Here is a 21,676-nt window from a genome sequence, read left to right on the forward strand (position 1 = left end):
GTAGCAACTTCAGTCCTGAATTAACTCAGTTTGTGTCGGGCACTAAGCACTTTGGTATGTCTGAGAGCTTCAGCTCAACATCTTATATCAGAGTGAACTGTTTTAACGCTTTTAAATTATAAGACGTTATTTCTGCAGTAACAAATGCAAACTACTAATATCCAGGTAAACAGACTGGACTAGTTGGACTGGGACTAGTTATAGTCTCATGTGAGATTATGTTTTGTGTGGATGTTCTCTATCCACACACATGTACTAAAATGGACCAAAGGAAAGGACTGATGATTAGTATGTAATCCATACTGCATATATTTACTATGTACAAAGCGTCTGTGTAAGATTGATCACTATAGGCGGATGATTGACTGAATTTTTCCCCCCCTTTTTTCTTTATTTCTCATGCAGATTATCATCATATAATTGATGTTTATTACATGAATATAGAATCAAACGGACATCTTCACTATTTAAAGATAAGATAACAAACTGTACCGTGGCCCTCTCCTGCTGCAAGCCGAGGCTGAATGGTCAACACATCGAATATAATGGGATGTTGAAAACATATTCACCCGATGTGAATTTATATTGGGAGAGCAGGCGGGGATGGCCGTTACACACTGTGGCTCCTAAACCTTGTACCATAAGTTAAAGCAGAGACTGAGCATATGACGGTTGCATAGGAGGCTACAACTTATGTTGTCGTGTACGAAGAGACCCAAAATGAACACTAAGCAAATTACTTGATTACTATAAGCAAATCATTTAAACAGCATTTGTTTAGGAACGATTCTGTCACAAGCTTTTGATCCACGTAAATGATTGATCGCAGCAACCATGATCACTTCAGGTAGTTTTCCACTGCAGTATGGATTTAAGAGACTACGGCCACGCCAGCGGCTCTGTGAGGAAGTACCGTGATAATGTGGAGAAGGTAATGTTTTCAACATAGTTCTGCATGACTGACACTGTAAGAAAAGACAGGGATCAGAAAAAGTTAGGGAGCAAATTTCATGGCTGTCCATTTGATATTGAGATGTTTCAGTCTGTAACTAAGTGGAGGACCATTCCCCTGACGACGCCATCAAAGAGTTCAGGAATGGGAAAACAAGATGGAGCCAAACACTTCAGGGAAAATGAATCCAGATTAAAATAAGGAACAGCTCGTGATCCAACACATGCGCCTTCATGTGTCATACGTGGTGCTTCTGCTACAGCTCAGGCATGTTCATGTACGGCTGCCAATGGAAGTGGCACACTGGCATTTATTGATGATGAGTGCCGAGATAAACAGGAGCAGATTTAACCAAATGCATCAAAACTCATGAGCTGACATTTCACATTCAGCTGGAAAACAACTCTCAGGGCGAACACAGGTGTTTTTACACTCATTATAAACCCACTCGAATTAGAGCAGAGCTCTGGCTCTTTAATGTAGTATCCAATATATACGGTACGCCAGGGCTCTGTACAATGTGCAAATGTATTTGTTCATCTTGTTTTTTGTCACGACCTCTGACCTCACCTCAAAATAACAATAGCAACAATCAGCCTCTCATTCTCATTCATGGGTGTTCCCTGCATTGTTCGGCCATATGTCTGGTAGAAGGCGAAGGCAGCTCTAACTCAGACCTGCTTACCCACGTCTACTTTAAGAGAACTATGGCAGTTTACTGGAGCTAACTGAGCTTGATAAGGATTTTATAAAGCAACTGTAACATGCAGAGAACAAGTTATTAAATGTATCATAAATCATACATCCTCGCCTTTCACAATCTATAAAATGTGGGAATTAAAAAAAAAAAAAACTATAAATGATTTGGCTGCCGTGCTTGAACTCACACAGGAAGCAGCATGGAGCCGTAGCTGTTGTTACAGATAGCTGAGAGTGTGGATGAAATAATGTTACAGAAATTAGCAGCACAGAGTCTGTTTATTAACAAAACACCCTAAACAGCATCACAGTGGGGGTTACGCAGACACAAACATTTTCCTCAGTTTACAATAAATCATCTATGCAAACAACACGACTGAAGTCATTTTGTAGATGAAAGTTAGGAGGCTGAGTGATGTGGTGCATCAGCAGGAGTCCTACACTGCATTAGTCCAGAATAACTTCCTTTCCTACATCCGTGACTGAAACAAGCAGCTCACGCGATTCAGTGTTTGAATTTTCAACAATAAATAAGTGTTAAGTCTTAATTTTACAGTATTTGCTGAAAGCTGTTGCTTCAGCTTTACGACATTCAAATGTGTGATTGAGGTGGAATTATAAGGTTTCACTTGGTGCTGGAAGGATTAATCAGGTAATCAAATAATAGGTAGACAGAAAATGAGTTGTCATAGCATTTATCAATGAACAAGACTGAGTTTACAACCAGAGCTCTGTGCGACTGCACTAAGACAACTTAGCTAATGCTAACTTAAACATAACATAAACCATGCAACATCAAAAATAGAAAATAACAATGTTAACATGCTGATGTTCAGCAGACATGTTTACCATGTTCACATGCTAACAATGGCTAATTAGCACTAAACACAAGAGGCTGATGGGAATGCCATTACTGTTGAAAGTATTTGGTCGTAAACTAAAGTAACTTGATCTCGGTGGACAAGACTTCAGGGGATCATCAACGTTATTGACTTTCTGCAACAAATATGGCGTTAGCATCTGCTAGCCTTGTAGTCACTGCATTTAGCTGCTTTTCTGTGTTTGTAACTAGTGAAACCAAATACAAACACACTATTTAGCTCCTCTTCAATTGGTTGAATTGGCTATGTTACTGTGTAATACTCTATTTTATTTACATGCAATTGCCAGTGGTGGCTTTGCAGCCATTTTGCCAGCTTTGGTTACTGACACCTCTCCAGTTCTCTTCACCAACTGCTGTCACATAATCCCAACACCTCCAACTCAGAGACTGAAGTGAACAGTTTTCCTACTTGGTTTCCTGTAATAACAGCTTGACAATTTGAAGGTGTCAATAAAATGACCGGTGACTAACTTACTGTCACCGCTTGATTAGATTAGAGCCACTGTTAGTGTCATCTTCTTTTGTTGTATTTTTCCTGTTTCCTGTAACAAGTCAAAATGTCCAGTGTTTCCACCCAATACTTGTTGACTTATTGTTGAAATTTCACCCAAAATCAAATATAATAATTATATTTCATTCTATATTTTGATTTATACAATTATAAATTTAATATCTTTTGGCTTTTAGTCCAGATAAGGAATTTGAAGATGTCACCTTGGGCTTTAAGGAATTGTTATGGACTCTGTATTCACAGTTTTTTAGTATTTCATAAATCATTCATTAAATAATGATGAGTCATTGTTAATTTCTCTTATTTAGTGTCTGTCTTGCTGCTGAGTTCACAGCGTTAAGGAAATCATTCTAGACAGTCTACATGCAGCACATCACAGTAGAAATGCACAGTTATTGCAGAGGAACAAATGCTACTTCAGTTACAGTGAAACCAACCTCAAGATAAATTAGACAAACAACCACACACACCCATTCCAGCGCATGAAGGGAACATGAAACAAATCACACAGTGGCAATAGTCAACATTGCCTCAACCAGCTTGTCTATACATGGTTATATATCGGTCTGTGATTCCAGACATAACAGCCTTCATTTCCTCTCCCCTGCCCACTCTCCTTCCTTTTCCCTCGGTCAGTGGGAATTGGTGGCCAGTGTGATGTGAGTGGAGGGGGTTGTAGGGATGAGTGTTGGTACATGTATTGCTGTCTGGAAGAAGTACATCTGAAAGAAAAGAGAGGAAGTTGATCATGTGGTCAAGGTTAACCGTGCGCAACTGATATGAGGCTTCATCGCCACTAACCTTACAGCCTATTGCCAGCAGCGTGTGCAAAACCACTATGGTCACGACTGTAGCCACAGCCATCACCTTGGTGTCGTCACGGACAACAGGCCAGAAGGTGAGGACCAGGACTGAGCCGGAGATAATCATGGCAACCAGGATCAGTGTCCAGCGTAACCACTCAAATGGGATGATCCACAGGACCTGGGGATGACAGGGTCACATGTCTGAGGGTGTTTTCACACTCACTGTTTCGGGTTAAAGTTGGAAAACTGTCAATCAGACTGGTGCACACTTAACAACTGAAACAAGGAGCATCTATTTGCATCTGGGTGAAAATAGTCGCACAGGAGCTATTCGGTTATTTACACAAGTATGGAACACCCAATGGCTCCCTAAGCGTTTTGTTTTTTAATGCCTTTGAAAAATGGAGTACAGGATGGCACAAATTGTTGCAATGTGCCATTTAATAAGCACCATATACCATGTGGCGTTCTAAACATCTGCCATCATCAAGCGCTTATTAAATGTTGTTGCAGAAAGGCTTTGGGGAGACGGATGAGACAGTATAAAGAGTGACAAAGACAACATAGGGAGGAGGTCGTCGTTGACGACTTTCCCCCAGGAAACCGGGGCTTGACTCCTGTGTGTATCAAAAATTGGTATTTATTTATCTTTAGAATTAGATGACTTATTGTTTTTGGGGGGCATCTTTATTTGATAGGACAGTGAAGATTGACAGGAAATGCAGTGACAGAGAACAAGGGAGTGACATGCAGCAAAGAGTTCAACCAGCTGGGAGTGGAACCAGGGACTCACTCAGGGCATTAGGGTATGCACCCTAACCACTCAGCTGTCGGGTCGCCCCTTAGTTAAGTTATGTTTTTTATTTTTATTTTATTATTATATTAAGTTTTCATTCGCAGTTTGGTTAGATTTAGGAAAATGTTGCGGGTCTAAGTTAAAAAAGACCCTCTCACAACATTAACCATGTGTTAGAAAGACTTTCTGCCAGAATTTCTCCAATGTGATTCATTGTAATAGTCAGGGAGCACAGAACATGGGTGTAAATAGCCATACTGGCTATCCACCCTGGGTGCAAATAGTATCTGCCATATATACTGTATATATCTGCCCCCACGTGCTGCTCAATGTGGGAAGTGTTGGGTTTCTCTCTTTAATACTGTAAGATCTTGACCGTACTCTGTAATGTGCCTTGTGTGTGATTTGGTGTTATACAAATCAAACTCGATTTAATTTTTCTGTGGTGTGACAAACAGTCACAATACATGACTATTTGACTGAGGTTCCAAGTTCATTCGTGACATTTTGGAGCCGTTCAGTTTCCAGTTGTCAATCATTTAAATCACATTTCCATTGTATTTGAGAGAAAATGGCAATAAATGGATTTATAGAATGAATTGTGTTCATGTTATTGCATTCACCGTGAGAGAGAACAACTGTCACAGGAGGAGAGGCATTTCTAGATCACAAAATATATAAGATACTTGTTCTGATCATGCTTTAAATCAGGTGGAGAGATGACAGTTTTTTTTTTTTCAGAAAAACACATGGTGCTTTATGTTGGAATAGTTTATCTGTGTAAAAACATCTTATTATGACCCTGACAGTCTTTAGTAAGGATCTACTCACTGAGGTGGGAATATAGATGAAGAGGGAGTAACCGTAGACACACACTGTCTCCAGGAAGGAATAGCCTCCAATCTGCCTCTCAGCCCCCTGCCGCCAGGTCAGGAAACCCCATAAACCGATTGGCACCAGCCAGGCATACATGAAGATCACTACCGCAGCTATCGTTACTGCCAAGCGAAAAGCACGACACAGAAACAAAGCAGACTCAATAAAAGTAACACAATGAATTCATGTAGACCACAGAACCTGACGGTGTGAAGGACTGACCTCTGTGGAACTGTGGTCTGTAATGGTAGGCGGGGTTTCCCATCTCACTGAGGAAGGTGGACAGGTTCCCGCTTATCGCTACTGAGAACACCAGCGTCACACAGATCCAGAATGGACCTATATACGCCACACACACACACACACAGGCACACACACACACACACACAGGAACATGTTGATGAAACAGCTAAAAGGCAAAGGATAGGATATACATAGAAATGAAATGCCTTAAAACTGTCAATAAAGAAATTCTTTGTATTAATAGTTAATTACTAGTAGCACCACTGACGTATCCCCCCAAACAAGCCTTAACTCAAAAACTATAGTTTTTATTGCGGAAGTTTTTTCACAGTAAGTGTCAGGAGACTTTGCTGAGGATGTGCATGTGCATTTGTGTAGATAATTAGAAAAATAACTGAGATATCGCAGTTTAAATAGTGCCCACATTTGTGTTTTCGCTCATGAGAGGGAGGGGTGAATTAACATTGGAGCCTCTATGGAGCCGTTGAGGGTTCCTCTTGTTCCTGAGGCTGATAATCCAAAAACAAAAGTCCTATTTCTTAAGTAGTAGCAGTGTGTGAAACAGAGCAAACCTGTCTACAATTTGAGATATAAATTGTGTGTGACAAGTAAAAGATGTGAGAGCTACAAGAGCTGAAGTACAATTTTTTTTAGCCTGCTAACCTGCTCCCATAGAGCACCATTATAAACTCTTAAGAAGACAGAAAAAAGTCATAAAACTGAAATTGCAATCATTCAAAAAACCATTTAAAGTTCAAAATGCGTCTGTAGCTGAAAGTATGTGGAAACAGTTGAAGTTCAAAGTGGAGTAAGTTTCAGAGGATTTGAACAGTTCTTCCATTCCTTTCAATGGCACAAATGTTTTGGAAAAAGCTGAATATTTTAAAAAGTAGAGGAAAAAAGTTGAATATAAGCATTAATAATTAAGAGTATGATCTTTAAATCAATAATTGAATTTGTCTCTACTGGCTTACCATATAGATCTGGGTTAGATCTAAGGTAGTGTTTGATAAAGTTTTTTCCAGGTAACGGCAACACTGATCCCTTAACTCTGTCCAGTACCTGCATCACATGATGGGGGTCAAACAGAAGAACAAACTGTTAGGAACTGTCACTAATAAAAATGCAAATGTCTTTTAACTTGGTTTGCTATTTAAAAAACACTTGTATCCACTAACTACAGCTGCAGTTGTATAATGACTGTATTTGTAGAGAGGGAGTGGCTCATACCTGCACTGTGTCCACATTGAAGAAAGACTCATAGTACTCAAAGGTCCAGAAGCCACCACTTGGTTTCTGTCCTCCTAACAACTGAAAACACAGACAGCTCTCAGCTACTGTCAAACGAAAACATCAACACTCTTAACCGGTGTCGTGGTGACGTAAGTCAACACAGATAATTCACTCACCTCTGAACTCTCCTCCTGACCCTCCTCATCCTCCGACAGGTCTAATTTCACATCCTCTCCTCCTCCTGCTGTAGCAGAGGTGTCTGAGGCAGACATACTGAGTGTGGAGGCCTTTGGATCTGCAGACAACAGCTCTGCTGCTTCCTCAAACTCTACAGACATGCGGAGGAGAACACGGGGAGTCAGTGGTGGTGGCGGGGATACAATGGGCCCAGATCCAAGGTGCACACAAAACAACACTGTTCTACTCCAGATCAGGTTCTGCACTGACTGATCAGGCAGAGGAATGATGAGACAAACTGATTAAACTAAAGCACAACACAAACTGGAACCAAACCTGTAATTTGTGTAATTAAAATTTACTCTTTAACGGACAATTCATCAAAAGAATATCAGATGTCAAAGTATTTTTGAACATTTAAACCTGTGTCGGATACAATAACATGAGAGGTTGCTGTGTTCTCAGTAGCTACACTTTACAGTAGAGGAAGCAGTATTCAGATCCTTTACTGAAGTAAAAGTACCAATAGAGCAATGTCAAAATACTCTAGCAAAAGTATATAAGTATACATAAGTATTAGCAGCAAAAGACAACCAACAATGTGCTGTATTTTAAAATCTTGTTAGATTATCTATTGTGTAAAATCTTCATCTTAAAAGTAACTAGTAACTAAAGCTGTCAAATAAATGTAATGGAGTACAATATGTCTAAGATGTAGTGGAGTGGAAGTATAATGTTGCATAAAATGAAAGTACTCAAGTAAAGTACAAGTACCTCAAAAGTGCACAGAAGTACAGTACCTTAGTAAATGTACTTAGTTACGTTCCACCACCGGCAGTTTAAACTGCCCCTGTGGTTTAGTCTGACTGCAGCTCGTGTCCTGCAGAAATCAGCTAATGCCACTAGAGGTCACTGTATCACAGGACTGCAATTAATCTGCCGCAGACCTGGGTGCTTCTCATTTGCCTTCTGTCTTGTCTCCTCGCTCCTCAGATGAAGACATCTAGTCTTCCATCATGAAGCATCGCTGCCAATCGTCCTTTTATTATTTGGACAAATACAGTCTTTTCACTCTGAGGCATCAAAGACACTACTGAGTTGTAACACCTGCAGAATGACAGCTGACCTAGCTGTGCCATCACTTCAGACACCAGTTCAGAGAGAAGGTTGTTTCATTTAACTAAAAACACGTTTCCTCAAATTCTCTTTCCTTCTTCTGTCAATCTCTCCTTGCTCTTTAAGTGGAAGAGACTAGGATGTGAGGGAAGGACTCAAGTTAAGGAAATGTAGAGACAATTATAAACAAATAAGAGGCACCCATTGTTTAACGGATCTTATGGTCATACAGTTAAAAATGAGGGCAGATGTCACAGATCAAATGATTGAATTAATTTCCAAAGGTTGTATCATATGAAAACCAGGCTATAATAAAGTAAGAAATATTTCAATTCCATGATCTTTACCTTGGAAGTGTAGATCATTTGGGCTGGCCATTCTTTCTGTGGCCAAACAGCAACCTCATGCAACCCCTTAGAGAAGATGAACATTGATGTAAGACGTTATGTTCACATAAAACAGCTTCCTGCAGGATGGATATATCTTATAAGTCAGTCAATTTCTCTTTACAGACCAAACATCTGTTAATATACTAGGCAGCAAGCTAACCTATTAAGAATCTCTTTTAAATACAAAGGTAAATATACAATAATCCACACCATTCTCAAAAGTAACCAAGACAAGTCACTTTTAAATTCTGCCTATGCATTGTGACCAGAAAAACTCGTTGAAACTCGCACCTGTCCGCAGAAGGATGACCCTGATGGTGGCTTGACAGCGGCCACACGGCTGTAACAGCTAAAACTAGCTAGGCTAAACGCAGGCTAGCACTCTCGTTTCGCATCGGTTTTAACATCTAAATGTGATAAACGTAAATATATGACACGGGACGTGTAGGTTTAATAAACTGACAGAAATAATAATAAAACACTGCTCACGCTTTTCTGTCAGAGGTAGCGACACTGCTCTCAGGGCAGGCAGTCTAGTTGGCATGCCTTCCGGTACACGTCACCACGTAAACAAAGCTGTCACGTGAATCGTGGGCTGCGATCGAAATGTAGAAAAAAAAAGGCTCAATTCCAATTCGGTCCCTACCATGGATGTACATCCATGGTCCCTACACCCATCTCCAACTGTCACTCATCGTTTGTGCCTACAAATGTGACTTCTGTGCGGTTTTTTCCAAATGTTGATAAATAATATTTGATAGACTGTTTTTGTGCACATATGAGTAAATTTGAGTTGACGCTGTATGTTGTGTACCCGAGAAAACTACTGGTGTTTTTATTTTATTTTATTTGACCTTTGTTGTATAATTCCAGGAACTATGGTAAAAAAAAAAAAACCTCAAGAAAAACAAGGATATAATCAAATTAAAAACGAAAAAACTTCAACAAAATATAAATTCGTCCAAAGAAGCGTTGGAGTGAGTTTTTATAATTTATAATTTTCCTTTCATAGGCTTGTTATGCCATGAATAATGTGTTTGTCAATGCTTATTAAGATTACGTTTTAGGCAAATATTCATTCAATTACGATTTCCTTTCTGAAATATTTTGGGTCAACGTTAGTTTGTAGTACACCATTAAAATTATAGAAGAAGAAGTAGGAGGTGTTCAATTAACAAGCGGAACGTTTGCGAGTTAGCACTTTCTGTCGGAAGGCTAAAACAGATACACCACCGGGCGCCATTTTGGCTCCATGTGAGCTGTCTTCTTGACCATCAGAATGATTCTTCTGCATGAAGGTGACCGTTCTAGTCATTAAAAATCAGTCGAAATGGCTTCGTTGCGTGTCGCAACGAGGATGTTCTGTGCTGCGGCCGAAGCAGCAGCAGCTCCGGTCTCAAAAACCCGCTGGGAAAGACTGAAAAACAGCAAAGCAGGTGAGATACTGAGCTCACGAGAGACATCAGCTAGTTAGTGTAAGGTTACAGGGACACCACTAGTTAAAGTTAAGGTAACCGTTAATTTAACCTACTGCTCAATTCACTTGATAGCTTTACACTAACATTGTACGATGCTAAATTTAAGACACCATCAGGAGGTGTACATGGTGACTTCCCATGCTGCCCAACAGATGTGTTCCCTGCATAATGTTGATATAGCCTTACTGTATATTGGTGGCATGACAATAACTTTAATGTAGCTGTTATCCTGCATGGCAATAACCACAGTAGCTGTCTGTCAGTAGTCTGACTGTCATAGATTCGGTCAGCAGGATCTGTTTCATACTTACACTTCATCATGCCTCATCTTGTTCAAGGTTGTGTATAAATGTTATAAATTCTTGAGTAAGTGTGTGTGATTCATTTCATTATTCGTTCACCCTCGAACAGAACAATTAATGAAATATTATCTAAATCATAATGTGGCTAAGTGCAATATCCTAATTATAGGAGCTGCAGTTGTTTTCTTGATAAAGGTAAAATGTGTTTGGTACAAGCACCAACAAATGAAATGAAAAAATTACCATTCCTACTGAAATCATGACTCATGCAATATGATTTCGGTCTTCTTTTTTTTCTCTTTGCATATCGTTCAGCCATAGTTCTCCCATTATTAATCTCCCATTATTAATCCCAGCCCTAGCTTCTGTTTGTTCATCTTCATGAGAGATGAGAAAGGAACCAGTGAATTGAGACTGTAATGGGGAAAAAACACAGCGAGCATTAAATAGAAATGGCCCTTGTCTTCCCTCCATATACAAGACAGCTGTATTGTTTTATTGTTGCAGCTCTAAAGAAGTATGAATTGTGCAAGTTTGATAAATGTGTACTTCAGATGCACTAACTGACAGCTGCAGTGTCTGGCTGAGATGGAGGCTGCTCAGTGAGGTGTGTGTGTGTTTAGGACACCAGGTGTAATGAAGTGTCTCCACCTCTGCTGTCTGTAGGTGTGTGGTGCCGCGGCCTGGTCTCTGATTATAAAGAGGCATGTAGGGAGATGGTGGTTGGTGCCTGGGAGCGGCCGGTCAAAGCCTCAGTATACATGACCTTCCTGGGCGGGGCCTGGGCCTGTTTCTACACTAAACCAGACCAGTCGTCCTTTGAGGGAGCCCTGCTGGAGCGCTCCAACCAGCTGGCCCTGCTGTCACCGTGGATCCGCAGTGCGAACTCTGACGGGCACGTGCAGAGTCTGGTGAAGCTTCGTAACGAGGGCCGACTCCGCCACGCCAGCCTGGGTCTTCTCTCTCTGGTTTACCACTCCAGCTACGATCCTGACGCCACACTGTACGAAGCCCAGTGCTCCAATCTGTCAGAGCCCTGGTGGGAGTTCCCCCGGCGGGTGCTGGATGTGGGCTTCGTTGGCCGCTGGTGGATCCTGGACTCAAAGATGCAGGACTATGACGTGAACACGGAAGAGTTCAAGCACTTGCCGGCTCACATGCAGGTGACGTTGCCACCCACCGTTCAGGAGGTGGAAAGGAATGAGAGGCTGCACAAAGAGTCCTGGTTACCACTAATGGTGGAGGTGGAGGAGGAGGAGGAGAAGGAAACGAAAGTAGTGGACAGAATGGAGGAGAGGATCAGTGAAGAGAGCCAAATGAAACCACTGAAAGATTAACGGACTCAAGCTGAAGTGCTGTGTGGAGCAGGCAGACAGGCAGGCACGCAGGCACACACACACACACACACACACACACACACACACACACACACACACACAACACACACACACACACACACACACACACACACACACACACACTCTCTGCATAAAAGACTGAACCACTTATTCTCATTCATCATGTCATGCTCACACCTTTGTCTCGTCAAAGTAAAAGCCCTTCAGAATCCTCAGTTGTATTTTATTTATTCCTGCATGGTTTTTTTTGGACCACATGTCAATAAATCTGTCAGTTATCGCCAGGCGTCTTACAGCTGTTTTATCTCACAACCCCAACATATTTATAAAGACCTTCATCCTTTTACTAAAATGCAAACAAATGCTGGATATTAATAAGTGATTCCTATTTTTGCCACAGTTTACTGTACCCACTCTCCTTCAAACTGCCTCGTTGTCTTTTAATTAATTTGCATTTTCTCACATTCTCGTTACTACATTTTGCTTAAATTTCTGCAAGCATGGATGTAAAAATGTGTCACTTCAGTGATGGATTCCTATTTGTATCATTGTTGAACGTCTGCAAAGTGATGGCTCCAGGAAGAGCTCTCTCTACATAATTCTGAGCAGTTGTCAAAATATGACATTTGACTGATGTTTTTTACGTCTCCTGAGTTGTTTTATGCTTTTACAGCAAATTGATTTGTAGATGCAGTAACAGTAATATCATTATGTCACATTGAGTGTGTTAACATGGACAGTATTCTGGTTATGATCATTTTTTTTGTAATATCCCAGTTAAGTGTTGATAAAGAACTGTAAAGGTCATATCCTGGTTTCAGAAACCTGATAAACCCTTGAACTGGTTTTGAGACACTCAAATATGCAAACTGGCATTTAAACATCTCATCCAACTGTCATGTTTGGAGGTTCTTCCTCAGCTCGACTTCGGGAATAAACTAAAGATATGACCATAAACAATGTGATGATGAAGTGAACCTGTGCAGTGTTGCAGATCAGGGTTTTCAAAGTCTGAGACTTCCCCGTCTTAGCTTATTTGCTTTGTTTCCTGGATGCCTACGGGTTCATGATTGTTATTTGATCCCACAGACACTCTGAGCCGAGATAGTCCAATACTGCAGTTTGACTTGACTCGAGACTAAACCAAATACATAAAAAAGGTGTGTCCTGAGGCCATTATTATTTTCTGACTGTAGGGAAAAACAGTAAAATTCCCCAAAACGACTGTATCTCTGAAGTATCTCTTCAACCAAATCACACGCGTTCAGGCTAATTTACGTGATCTCATTTTGATAACTTGTAATATTTTTTTTCCCCTTCCATTCACCGAGCCTCCACTGAAACTGTTTGGAGCCCCCCTGGTGAGGCCCGCCTCCCACTTTGAAAACCTCTGTGGTAGATGATGGATTTTGTCACTCCTGTCTTCGGTTACTGCTGATCAGATGTTGAAGTGAAATCAAACAGAGTGGTAAATGAACTGGACTGCTCCGGCAACTCACTCTGATGAGAAATCAACCCCACCTTGGAGCTACACACAAATATGTATACCAAATAGATTTAATTCATTTACTTATAAACTTTGTCCAATGAGGCCATTAGGGATAAAAACTGCAGAACATTGCATAATAAGATATAAAAACTTGGTGAGTCCCTCTGCTAGAATCCTGCACCATTTATTAAGGGATATCATCAGACGTTCATCCCTTCACGGCCACAGTTCACCATCTTCTAACAACAGCTCCTTCCAGCAGGATAATGCTCCATGTCACAAAGTGGTTTCAAAGTGGGTTCCCCCCCCCCCTCCAGTCTCCAGACCTGAATCCAGAAGAACACCTCTGGGATGTGGTAGAAAAGGGGATTGGCAGCTTGAATGTGCAGCTGATGAATCTGCAGGAATGATGTGATGCATCCTGTCAACATGGAGCAGAGGCTCAGAGGAAAGTTTCAACATCTGGTGGAATCAATGACATGAAGAACTGAGGCTGCTGAGCAAAGGGAGGAAGTACCCAGTGTTAGTATGGTGTTCCTAATAAAGTGCTCATTGAGTTTATTTAATAAGATTGTGTGTAAATTTGAATTTAAGTTGATAAATACATGCAGTACAGTAGAAAGTAGTAGAGTAGATGTACCCCTTGTCCTGATAACCCACTTATAACCCACCTATAGGGAGATGGATCCATAACGGGGTCAAATGTGGCCCATGATGTCACGCTATGACTCACTGTCGGAGATCACCTGGAGGAAGTCAAAGGTCAGACACAAGCCTGTGGTTTTTTCAAAGTGAGCTGACCCCACTGCCTCTGGATCTCTGTTCAGGTGGTGTTTTTAGACTTTACCAGCAGAGGGCGATCTAGTGCCAAATAATTATGAGCGCAGTGCCAGCCAGTTCATTGAGCTGGGTGTCACTCGATAACTGCAATTTCACATTCCATAACAATATGGAGCAGTTATTAAACAGCAGCAAGTCACTGTATGAGCATTTTAACAACATTTATATATTGAGTTTCCTTTGATGCTTTAGATGAATTATCATTTAAAGAGAAAGTTTGATACATTTCTAAAAAAAAAAAAAAAAAAAAACTTGAAGAAGCTGAAAATAAAACTTTCCCAAAACCTAACAGGGCATTTAACAAAACTATGTGGCCTCAAAATTCACATAGATGTTATTTCTGCCTGTCCCCACTTTGTTGTTTTATTTCATGGACTGACTGAAGACCTATAGCTGCCATGTGAGCGGCGGGAGGAAAAAGGAGTGGAAGGGAGAGACTTTATTTTTTCTTTGTAACTCAAGGTGAAAAGGGAAAGGTCACAGCTCTAAAAGAAGAGATGAAGTCATCATGACCAGGTTACGATCAGGTCACTGTGTCCTATAGCAAGGCTGTTTAAGAATGATAGGCAAGCATGCAGATGGCTCAGTCCAGAGACTGTGCACCATGTTCTTCTGGCCTGTAGACATTACTGAGTTGAACGGCAACAACTGTTTAAAGAGCCGCCTGATTTGCTGTTGTTTTCTTATGAAAATAACTATCAGCTAGTTGAGAAAGCTGTTTTGAATTTCCTGCGTTATACTGGACTATAATCTAGAACATGATCTGTAATGACTCCTTTTGTTTAATAACGGTGGAGAGCAGCATTAGGCTTCGTGGCGTGCAGCCTGCTGGAAATGCATTTGAAGAAGGAGAAGAATGAAGGCCTATTGCCCCCCTCCTTCTTAAAACATGTCTCTTTCACGCCAGAAAAGTAATTTACATAATGTTTGAGCAATGACATACAGTAAGTATCTAACGTTAACCTTTCCCGTGCTGTGACGTCTGTCCGGACACACAAACATGGTCAGCAGACCTGCTCAGCTGTTAAACCAGAAACACAGCGGCGACACCTTCCACTGACACTGAAAACACACCAGCCCGAAGCTTCTCACACGGAGCTGCGACACAACTCTGCTTATACGCAGTAACTTTGGTGTGAAAGGGTGAAGGAGTGAGTTGTCTTTGTCATATTTTCCATCTGTGTAAACTCAGGTAACTCTTCACTTGATGAATTTAAGGACTCTCCTGAACAATCTGATCCACGTATTAAAGCTGCTAACTGTTCTAGGAAAGGAAAATAAACAAGATTTTATACTTTTGCTAGAAAAGAAGGTGTTGAAATCTAATGTTCTTCTGTGGTGTGTAGCAAGGAGTTCTTCTCCTACATGTTTTAAAGTATGTAACGTATGTATGTATGATTCATATTTTGTTTAACATGGTTTTCCCACATAAAAAGTGAATAAAAGGAAAACTGTGTCTTAATCTCATCTGCTTTTACTTCCTCATTGAGAGATCCAGATCAGGTCTTGTGGCCCCGCCCACCACCTGCTGGCTCCAGGTGGACAGGTGAGAGAGCAGAGAGTATCAAGATGGTTAGAGGAGGAAACATGTTTGAGCCTCAGTCAGACTCAGACTCAGATGAGGAGTCTGTTGAGACCAGAACCAGAGACTAGCAGACGGATCAGAACTGTTAGCGCAGTTAGCATCTTTTATTTGTTTATGTGGTTTGTTAGCTTGTAACTTGTGATAATCTGGACTGTTGTGTGCTAAATCATGTTTTACTTCAACAGTTAGTAAAAGAAAGAGAGCAAAATAGCTAAATATATATTCCCTCAGTTCCTCGACCACCTGAGGCTAAAACAACAGTGAATGCTACACTGACATTTATCACCTTCATTCTGACTGACCATCATTTTCACAAACCACCCTGAGAAAAGCCCGGCGCCATTCTGCTTGTCTTGACACTTGAGCGCCGTGCGCCATATGAGTATTGTTAGGCTTTCATTAATACCACTTCTCCTCAGTGCTGCGTATCAGTCCACTGCGTTAATGGTGCTTATTTATTAATGTGCAGACAAAAATGTAAACATGTTCTTCGAAATAACAAAATATCGCCTCTGAAATAGCAACAGCTGTGTGGAAATTTAACTAACACAATGTTCTGGACATCAACACACTGACTTGAGTTTAAGTGTCGAGTAAAACAAAGAGGAATGTGAGTGTCTGATGTCTGATCGTGAATGTTCAATATTATAAGCATTTATTACCAAAGATACCAGTGCATTCAGAAAGTGTTCAGACTCTTTCACTTCTTTCATATTTTGTTATGCTGCTGCCAAAAATGATATAGATTAGATTATTAAATAAATCTACCCATGATTCATTTAATCTTAATCAACAGCTCAGCTCGTCCGACTCTTAAAAGCCCAGAGAAATCCTCTCTTCTGGATTTATTTCTAACAAATGCTCCTCAGAGACATTCCAATACTGCTGTATTTGCAAATGGTTTTAGTGACCATTGTGTTATAGGTGCGATCAGACAAGCTAAACTCCCAAAACAAGACCACAAATTTTTTAAAATGTAAAATTCTTAAACCAGGGTTAAGCATTTCTGTGAGCAAGCTTTTCTTCATGATTTGTGGGACTTTAAGTGGAACAAGATCTCTCTGATTAATAATGTAGAACTGGCTTGGAAGTGCTTTTACTAAAATTAGAGCAAATTTAGAGGGAAAGTCCAAAACAATCCAGGGTTTTCCCCTCAGCTGTCCACTCCACTAAAAGAAACAGATGTCGCCTGGGCTAAAGCCAGAAAATCCAAATCTCAGGCTCACTGGTTTATTTCAGATGGTTCTGAAATTGTTGTACCTCTTTAATCAAAAAGATTAAATCCAAGCTGCACCTTTTTAAACTACTAGTAATTTAAATAATCCTTAGAAATTTTGTAAAGTAATAAATTCTTTATTTGCAAGTGTAAGCTCGAGGGAGTTGCCGATGTGCATTGGAGAAGACTGATGTTTTTGAGTCTTTACATCCAGATTCAAACAGCCTAATGAGCACAGGGCTCACTCTTCACCACCCCAGACTTATTCTATGGTTCAACCATTCAATATTAAATGTTTCAATGTGCTAGAGGTTGATAGAGCCCTAAAACAACTGGACCAACCTGACAAGCTCCATCCTTCTTTCTCCAGTTAGCGGCAGACTTTATAGCAGAACCTCTGACTTACACTTTTAATCTTTCTCTTTCCAACAATCAGATTCCTAAAATATCAAAATCTGCCCATGTTCTCCCTTTGCAGACAGGAGGGCGTCCTGAATGTGTTTTAGCTAAAGTCCTTGAAAAAGCTTTTAGTGAACAACTTAAAGAATCTTTAGACAGAAATGCTTTATTAAAAACATACTTTAAAAAATACTTTATCAAAACTTGCGTCAGGCTCAGGAAGCAATAATCAATGCTATTGAAGTGATCATTACTGAGGCACCAGACTGCAAAAGATACGCTGCAGCCCTTTTTATTGATTTGTTCAAGTCTTTTGATACAGTTGCCCATCTCACTTTGGCAGTGAAATGATCAACTGAATATAGGAAAGGTGGTTTGAAATGTCCTAATATAATTTGGTACTATCAGGTTTCATTTTGCAACAAGGGATGTTCCACCGTGGAAAGAAATGGAATCAGCCTTTTTTACCTCTGCCCAGATACATTGCCGAATTTGATGAAACAAACTGCTAATCCAATTGTTAAAAATATGATCAAGGTATGGTTTGAAGTAAATAGCTTTACGAAGGAATCTGGCTTATTATCACAGTACAGTCCCGTGTGGGGAACAGCGTTTCACACCAGGAAGAGCAGATGCAGTTTTTAAAGGGTTAGAAAAAAAAAAATAAGGATTTGTATTTACCCAACACAGACAACATGATGTCATTTGAAGAGGTTAGGTGCAAATATGACATAAATAGAATTTTTTTTTTCAAATACCTTCAACCAAAGTTTTATTATAACAAACCGAAATAAAATAAAATAAAATAAATAATAAATAAATAAATATAATAGCAATATTCCCAATTTGTGTACAAAATGCACTTTCTTTATGTTTGGCAATGCAGCAGAATACATTTTTTCTGGGGGGGTAAAAGGTAATTGAAATGATTATCTCAAAAGACATTCCAATGGATCCTGGGTTTTTTATTCTATGGCTTTACCCAAAATTGCAATGTTTTGGAAAATGACTAACGGACAAAGTGTTGCATACTGGGTCAGGCAAATGTTAAACACTTTCCCCTTAGCAACAGTGACTTATATATGGAAAAGGAAACAGGATATGTTTGAAAAGGTTCGGGGACCATTTATTGCTCTTGTGAAATGCATGGATGAAATAGAGGAAGAGGAATGAGAACTCCTTGATGGAAACATTGTGGCAAAATGGTTACGCAGAGCTCAACTTGGTGAAGATGAAGTACCTTTAATTTTATTTCAATTTGTGTCTGAGATTTGTTTCGTTTTGTCTGAGAAGTTCTTCTTTGTGATTTTTGTTCTTTTGTGCCTCGGTGTGTGTTTTGGTTGATGAGGCACTTATCTGTTTTTTTGTGCCTATATGTACACGTTTGTCTGTGTATGAAAAATATTTAATAAACATATTGTTGAAAAAGAGACATAGAAAATAGACATGAATGATGAATGAATGAATCTAACTTTCTCTCGGAGCGAACATTTTACAGGTAAATATGGCCGTAACCGTAGCACAGCTCTTCTCTTTAAATTATGTGTTTGATGATTTCGTCAGACCATGCTGAGGTTATAAAATCAGGATTTCAGCAGGAGCTTGGAAATGATGGCTGGTTAACATGTAGTCTGAATGAGCCACGTTTCAGTCTCTATTTCATACTTATTCTGTTGTCTGACAACACAAACAGGAAAACATGTCAATAAGAACAGCTTTATTGTGAAGGCAGCTGTATCAAAATGCTGTATATGTGAGCACAGAGAGGAGGAGAGAAGAAGACAGATAAAAACCTGAAACCAGCTGATACTGGCCAGAATGCAAATATGATGACATCATGAAAATGCTAATTAACGTATTATGTCATCTAGCAACATTTAGTGACTTTTCCAGCAGCTTTATCTACCTTCCATTGAAAGTATTTCTTTATAGTGGTTCTGCAACAATTTCCAACTATGTCCTCAATTTCACACAGTGACCACATGGTCAGTCTTTCCTCAGGTTCTGACCTAGTCTTGTTGCAATAATATAAGTAATATATATATGAGACTTTCACTTATGCCTGTCCTGACCATGTTTTATAATTTTATCCTTAATTATCATGCAAACTTTAGCCTTCACCAAGAGAGAGAAGCAGAGAGCAGAAATATCTGAACAGACACACATTAACCTCTGCATTAACAAAATGCCAGAGTATAACTGCAGCACTGCAGAGGTGTTCACCTGCTAAATATCACTGAAACAGATGCAAATGTGGCGCCTGCTCTCTCTCTGTTATCTAACTGAAACTGCAGCTAACCACTATTTTTATATTTTCTGCGGCTCAGCAGGTCACTCACTCTCAGAGCCTTTGGTGTTTTAAGGCAACAACAATGAGGTGATTGTGACAGCTGTCATTCCAGCAGCAAACATCTGGATTTATAGCTGATAGGCTGCCCATGCCAAAATGCCTGAATGTGTATGCCCCCGTTTCTTTTGTTAAACCCAATGACTCACTGACAACATGACTCGAGTTGAGGACACACCTGCTGTCAGAAACTGCAGAGTCATAATCCCTCCTATCCACAAGGAGGCACACACCTGTGAAAGCACCTCCTCCCACCTTATAAACAGAGGCCAGGATGAGAACTTCCTCCTTTTGTCTCCAAACCCTCTTCACCGTTTGAGTTTGGTGTGTGTAGTAGTTTCTTTATTTTCCTTCGTTGGGATTATGGTGTATTAATTAATGAAGTAAGGCTAAATATTATTTGAAACATAAATGATTTTAAGGCGCAGATTTTGGATTTGTTGGGCAGATCTTGTGATGTTCTTCTCCTTTGTTACTTACAACCATGGCAACCACCCGAAATCATCATCCCTGTGAATCAATCCAATTGCAACCCCTTGTTTCCTGGTGGTTTGTGGCTCCACTCGAACCTTAAGTACCCAACACCTGCACACATACAGTATTATCTGCGTCCTGATTACGATTTATCCTGGCGTGGATAATATTATAATGTTTGCATGGAACATAACTAACCTGGTTACTCACATGTGATTCCTACATAGTGATGTGAGCAAATGGCTGTGGAATTGGGTGAGTGGAAAAACGACAGGTTTTGTGAGAGTCGGCTCTCAGCAGTGTCGTCCTGCAGTCTGTGCGGTCTCCTCTCGGTATCAGGTCTTTAGTGCAGTGTGAACAGTGTAAATGGTAAATGGACTGCACTTATATAACACTGGTCTAGGCTCATCGACCACTCAAAGCGCTTTACAATGGAAGGCACATTCACCCATTCACACACACATTCACACAGCTTTTTCCTACACATCTAGTGCTTTTCTAGCTTTTCTCTTCTACCATACAAACACACTCACACGCTGATGATGCATTAGGGGCAATTTTTGGGGTTCAGTGTCTCGCCCAAAGATGAAATGTGGGAAGTTCAATGCATGGCTGCCCCACTAACCAATCAGATGCAAGTTGTGTTGGACGTTTACATCCCATCCTCTCAAGCAACCCAAGAAATGAACAGAAAAAACTCTAATTTTCTATTTTATGTTTTTCAATCCAACCTTCTATAGATATAAAACAAACAATTCAATATATTCAGTGCTGTTTTTGTGCTGTTGCTTTGGTCTTAATCTGAGAAATAACCACACCCCCTCATTTGCATATAACACATGTGAAATAAATGTGGCATTTGGAAATAAGTCTCTGGAAATAAATAAATGTGTAATTACAAAATAAAAGTCTCCTGAAATAAATAAAAATGTAATTTTTAGTCATTTAAGTTATTTATTTATATATTCATTTATATTGCTATTTATTTATTGGCTCACTTATATATTTAGATTTAGATTTATTTATATATTTCTATGTATATTACCTAATTTATTTATTTCATAGCTGTATTTATTTGCTATTGAGATGGTATTCCATATAATCTGACCTTGCCTAAAGCCACACAGCTAGCATAGCTAAAATGAATTATGACCTTGGCTATTTGTTGCTGTAAAATCAACCTTATTTACATATAAACGTAAACAGAGGATTTCATATGTTTATGTAATGACTGTTTGTCTCATTAAGATCGTTTGACGTGCAACTAAGTGAAATGTACATAAAGAATATATGGTGTTGCTGCTTTACTTCTGCCTCCCTCATGTGGTGCATCCTTCCAAGCTTCCTCTGTCTGCATCTCCCCTCCGTCTTTGCCTTATGGCCTTTATTGACCCCTGCCCTCCTATCCATCCTGCCCCCTCCTCCACACAGACAGACAGTCTGTTGGCCAAAGGGGTCAGCAAGGACGGTCACTGTCAAGTGGTGTTTGAAAGACATGCCTTTTTTT

General features: G+C 40.0%; 2 protein-coding genes across 3 annotated transcripts; one reads left to right on the top strand and one right to left on the bottom strand.

Annotated features, from left to right (window-relative positions):
* Positions 1-1,911: 1,911 nt before the first annotated feature.
* Positions 1,912-9,237, bottom strand: yipf2 (Yip1 domain family, member 2). Of its 2 annotated transcripts, none has more exons than XM_056400832.1 (9): positions 9,171-9,237; positions 8,640-8,705; positions 7,176-7,327; positions 6,997-7,077; positions 6,741-6,828; positions 5,746-5,862; positions 5,479-5,645; positions 3,847-4,029; positions 1,912-3,767 (listed from the first exon to the last, which is right to left on the bottom strand). In XM_056400832.1, exons 2-9 carry the CDS (start codon positions 8,668-8,670, stop codon positions 3,678-3,680), a joined length of 909 nt encoding a protein of 302 aa, XP_056256807.1. In that variant the 5' UTR covers positions 8,671-8,705; positions 9,171-9,237; the 3' UTR covers positions 1,912-3,677. The 2 variants fall into 2 exon arrangements, with proteins under 2 accessions (XP_056256807.1, XP_056256806.1); XM_056400831.1 differs by having other exon boundaries at positions 8,973-9,227.
* A 668-nt stretch (positions 9,238-9,905) lies between these two features.
* Positions 9,906-13,879, top strand: timm29 (translocase of inner mitochondrial membrane 29). Its single transcript, XM_056402501.1, has 2 exons — positions 9,906-10,117; positions 11,128-13,879. Exons 1-2 carry the CDS (start codon positions 10,012-10,014, stop codon positions 11,796-11,798), a joined length of 777 nt encoding a protein of 258 aa, XP_056258476.1. The 5' UTR covers positions 9,906-10,011; the 3' UTR covers positions 11,799-13,879.
* The last annotated feature ends 7,797 nt before the right edge of the window (positions 13,880-21,676 follow it).

This window comes from Seriola aureovittata, chromosome 17 (genome assembly GCF_021018895.1).
Source record: "Seriola aureovittata isolate HTS-2021-v1 ecotype China chromosome 17, ASM2101889v1, whole genome shotgun sequence".
Classification (NCBI taxonomy): domain Eukaryota; kingdom Metazoa; phylum Chordata; class Actinopteri; order Carangiformes; family Carangidae; genus Seriola; species Seriola aureovittata.

What these genes read in the sequence shown, in the direction of transcription:
- yipf2 (XM_056400832.1), bottom strand. Translation starts at nt 8,670, where the DNA reads ATGGCCAGCCCAAATGATCTACACTTCCAAG. An exon ending in AAATGATCTACACTTCCAAG is followed by an intron (nt 7,328 to 8,639) that starts GTAAAGATCATG and finishes GCATGTCTGTAG; the next exon opens with AGTTTGAGGAAGCAGCAGAG. An exon ending in TCATCTATATTCCCACCTCA is followed by an intron (nt 4,030 to 5,478) that starts GTGAGTAGATCC and finishes TGTCATCCCCAG; the next exon opens with GTCCTGTGGATCATCCCATT.
- timm29 (XM_056402501.1), top strand. Translation starts at nt 10,012, where the DNA reads ATGGCTTCGTTGCGTGTCGCAACGAGGATGTTCTGTGCTGCGGCCGAA. An exon ending in ACTGAAAAACAGCAAAGCAG is followed by an intron (nt 10,118 to 11,127) that starts GTGAGATACTGA and finishes TGCTGTCTGTAG; the next exon opens with GTGTGTGGTGCCGCGGCCTG.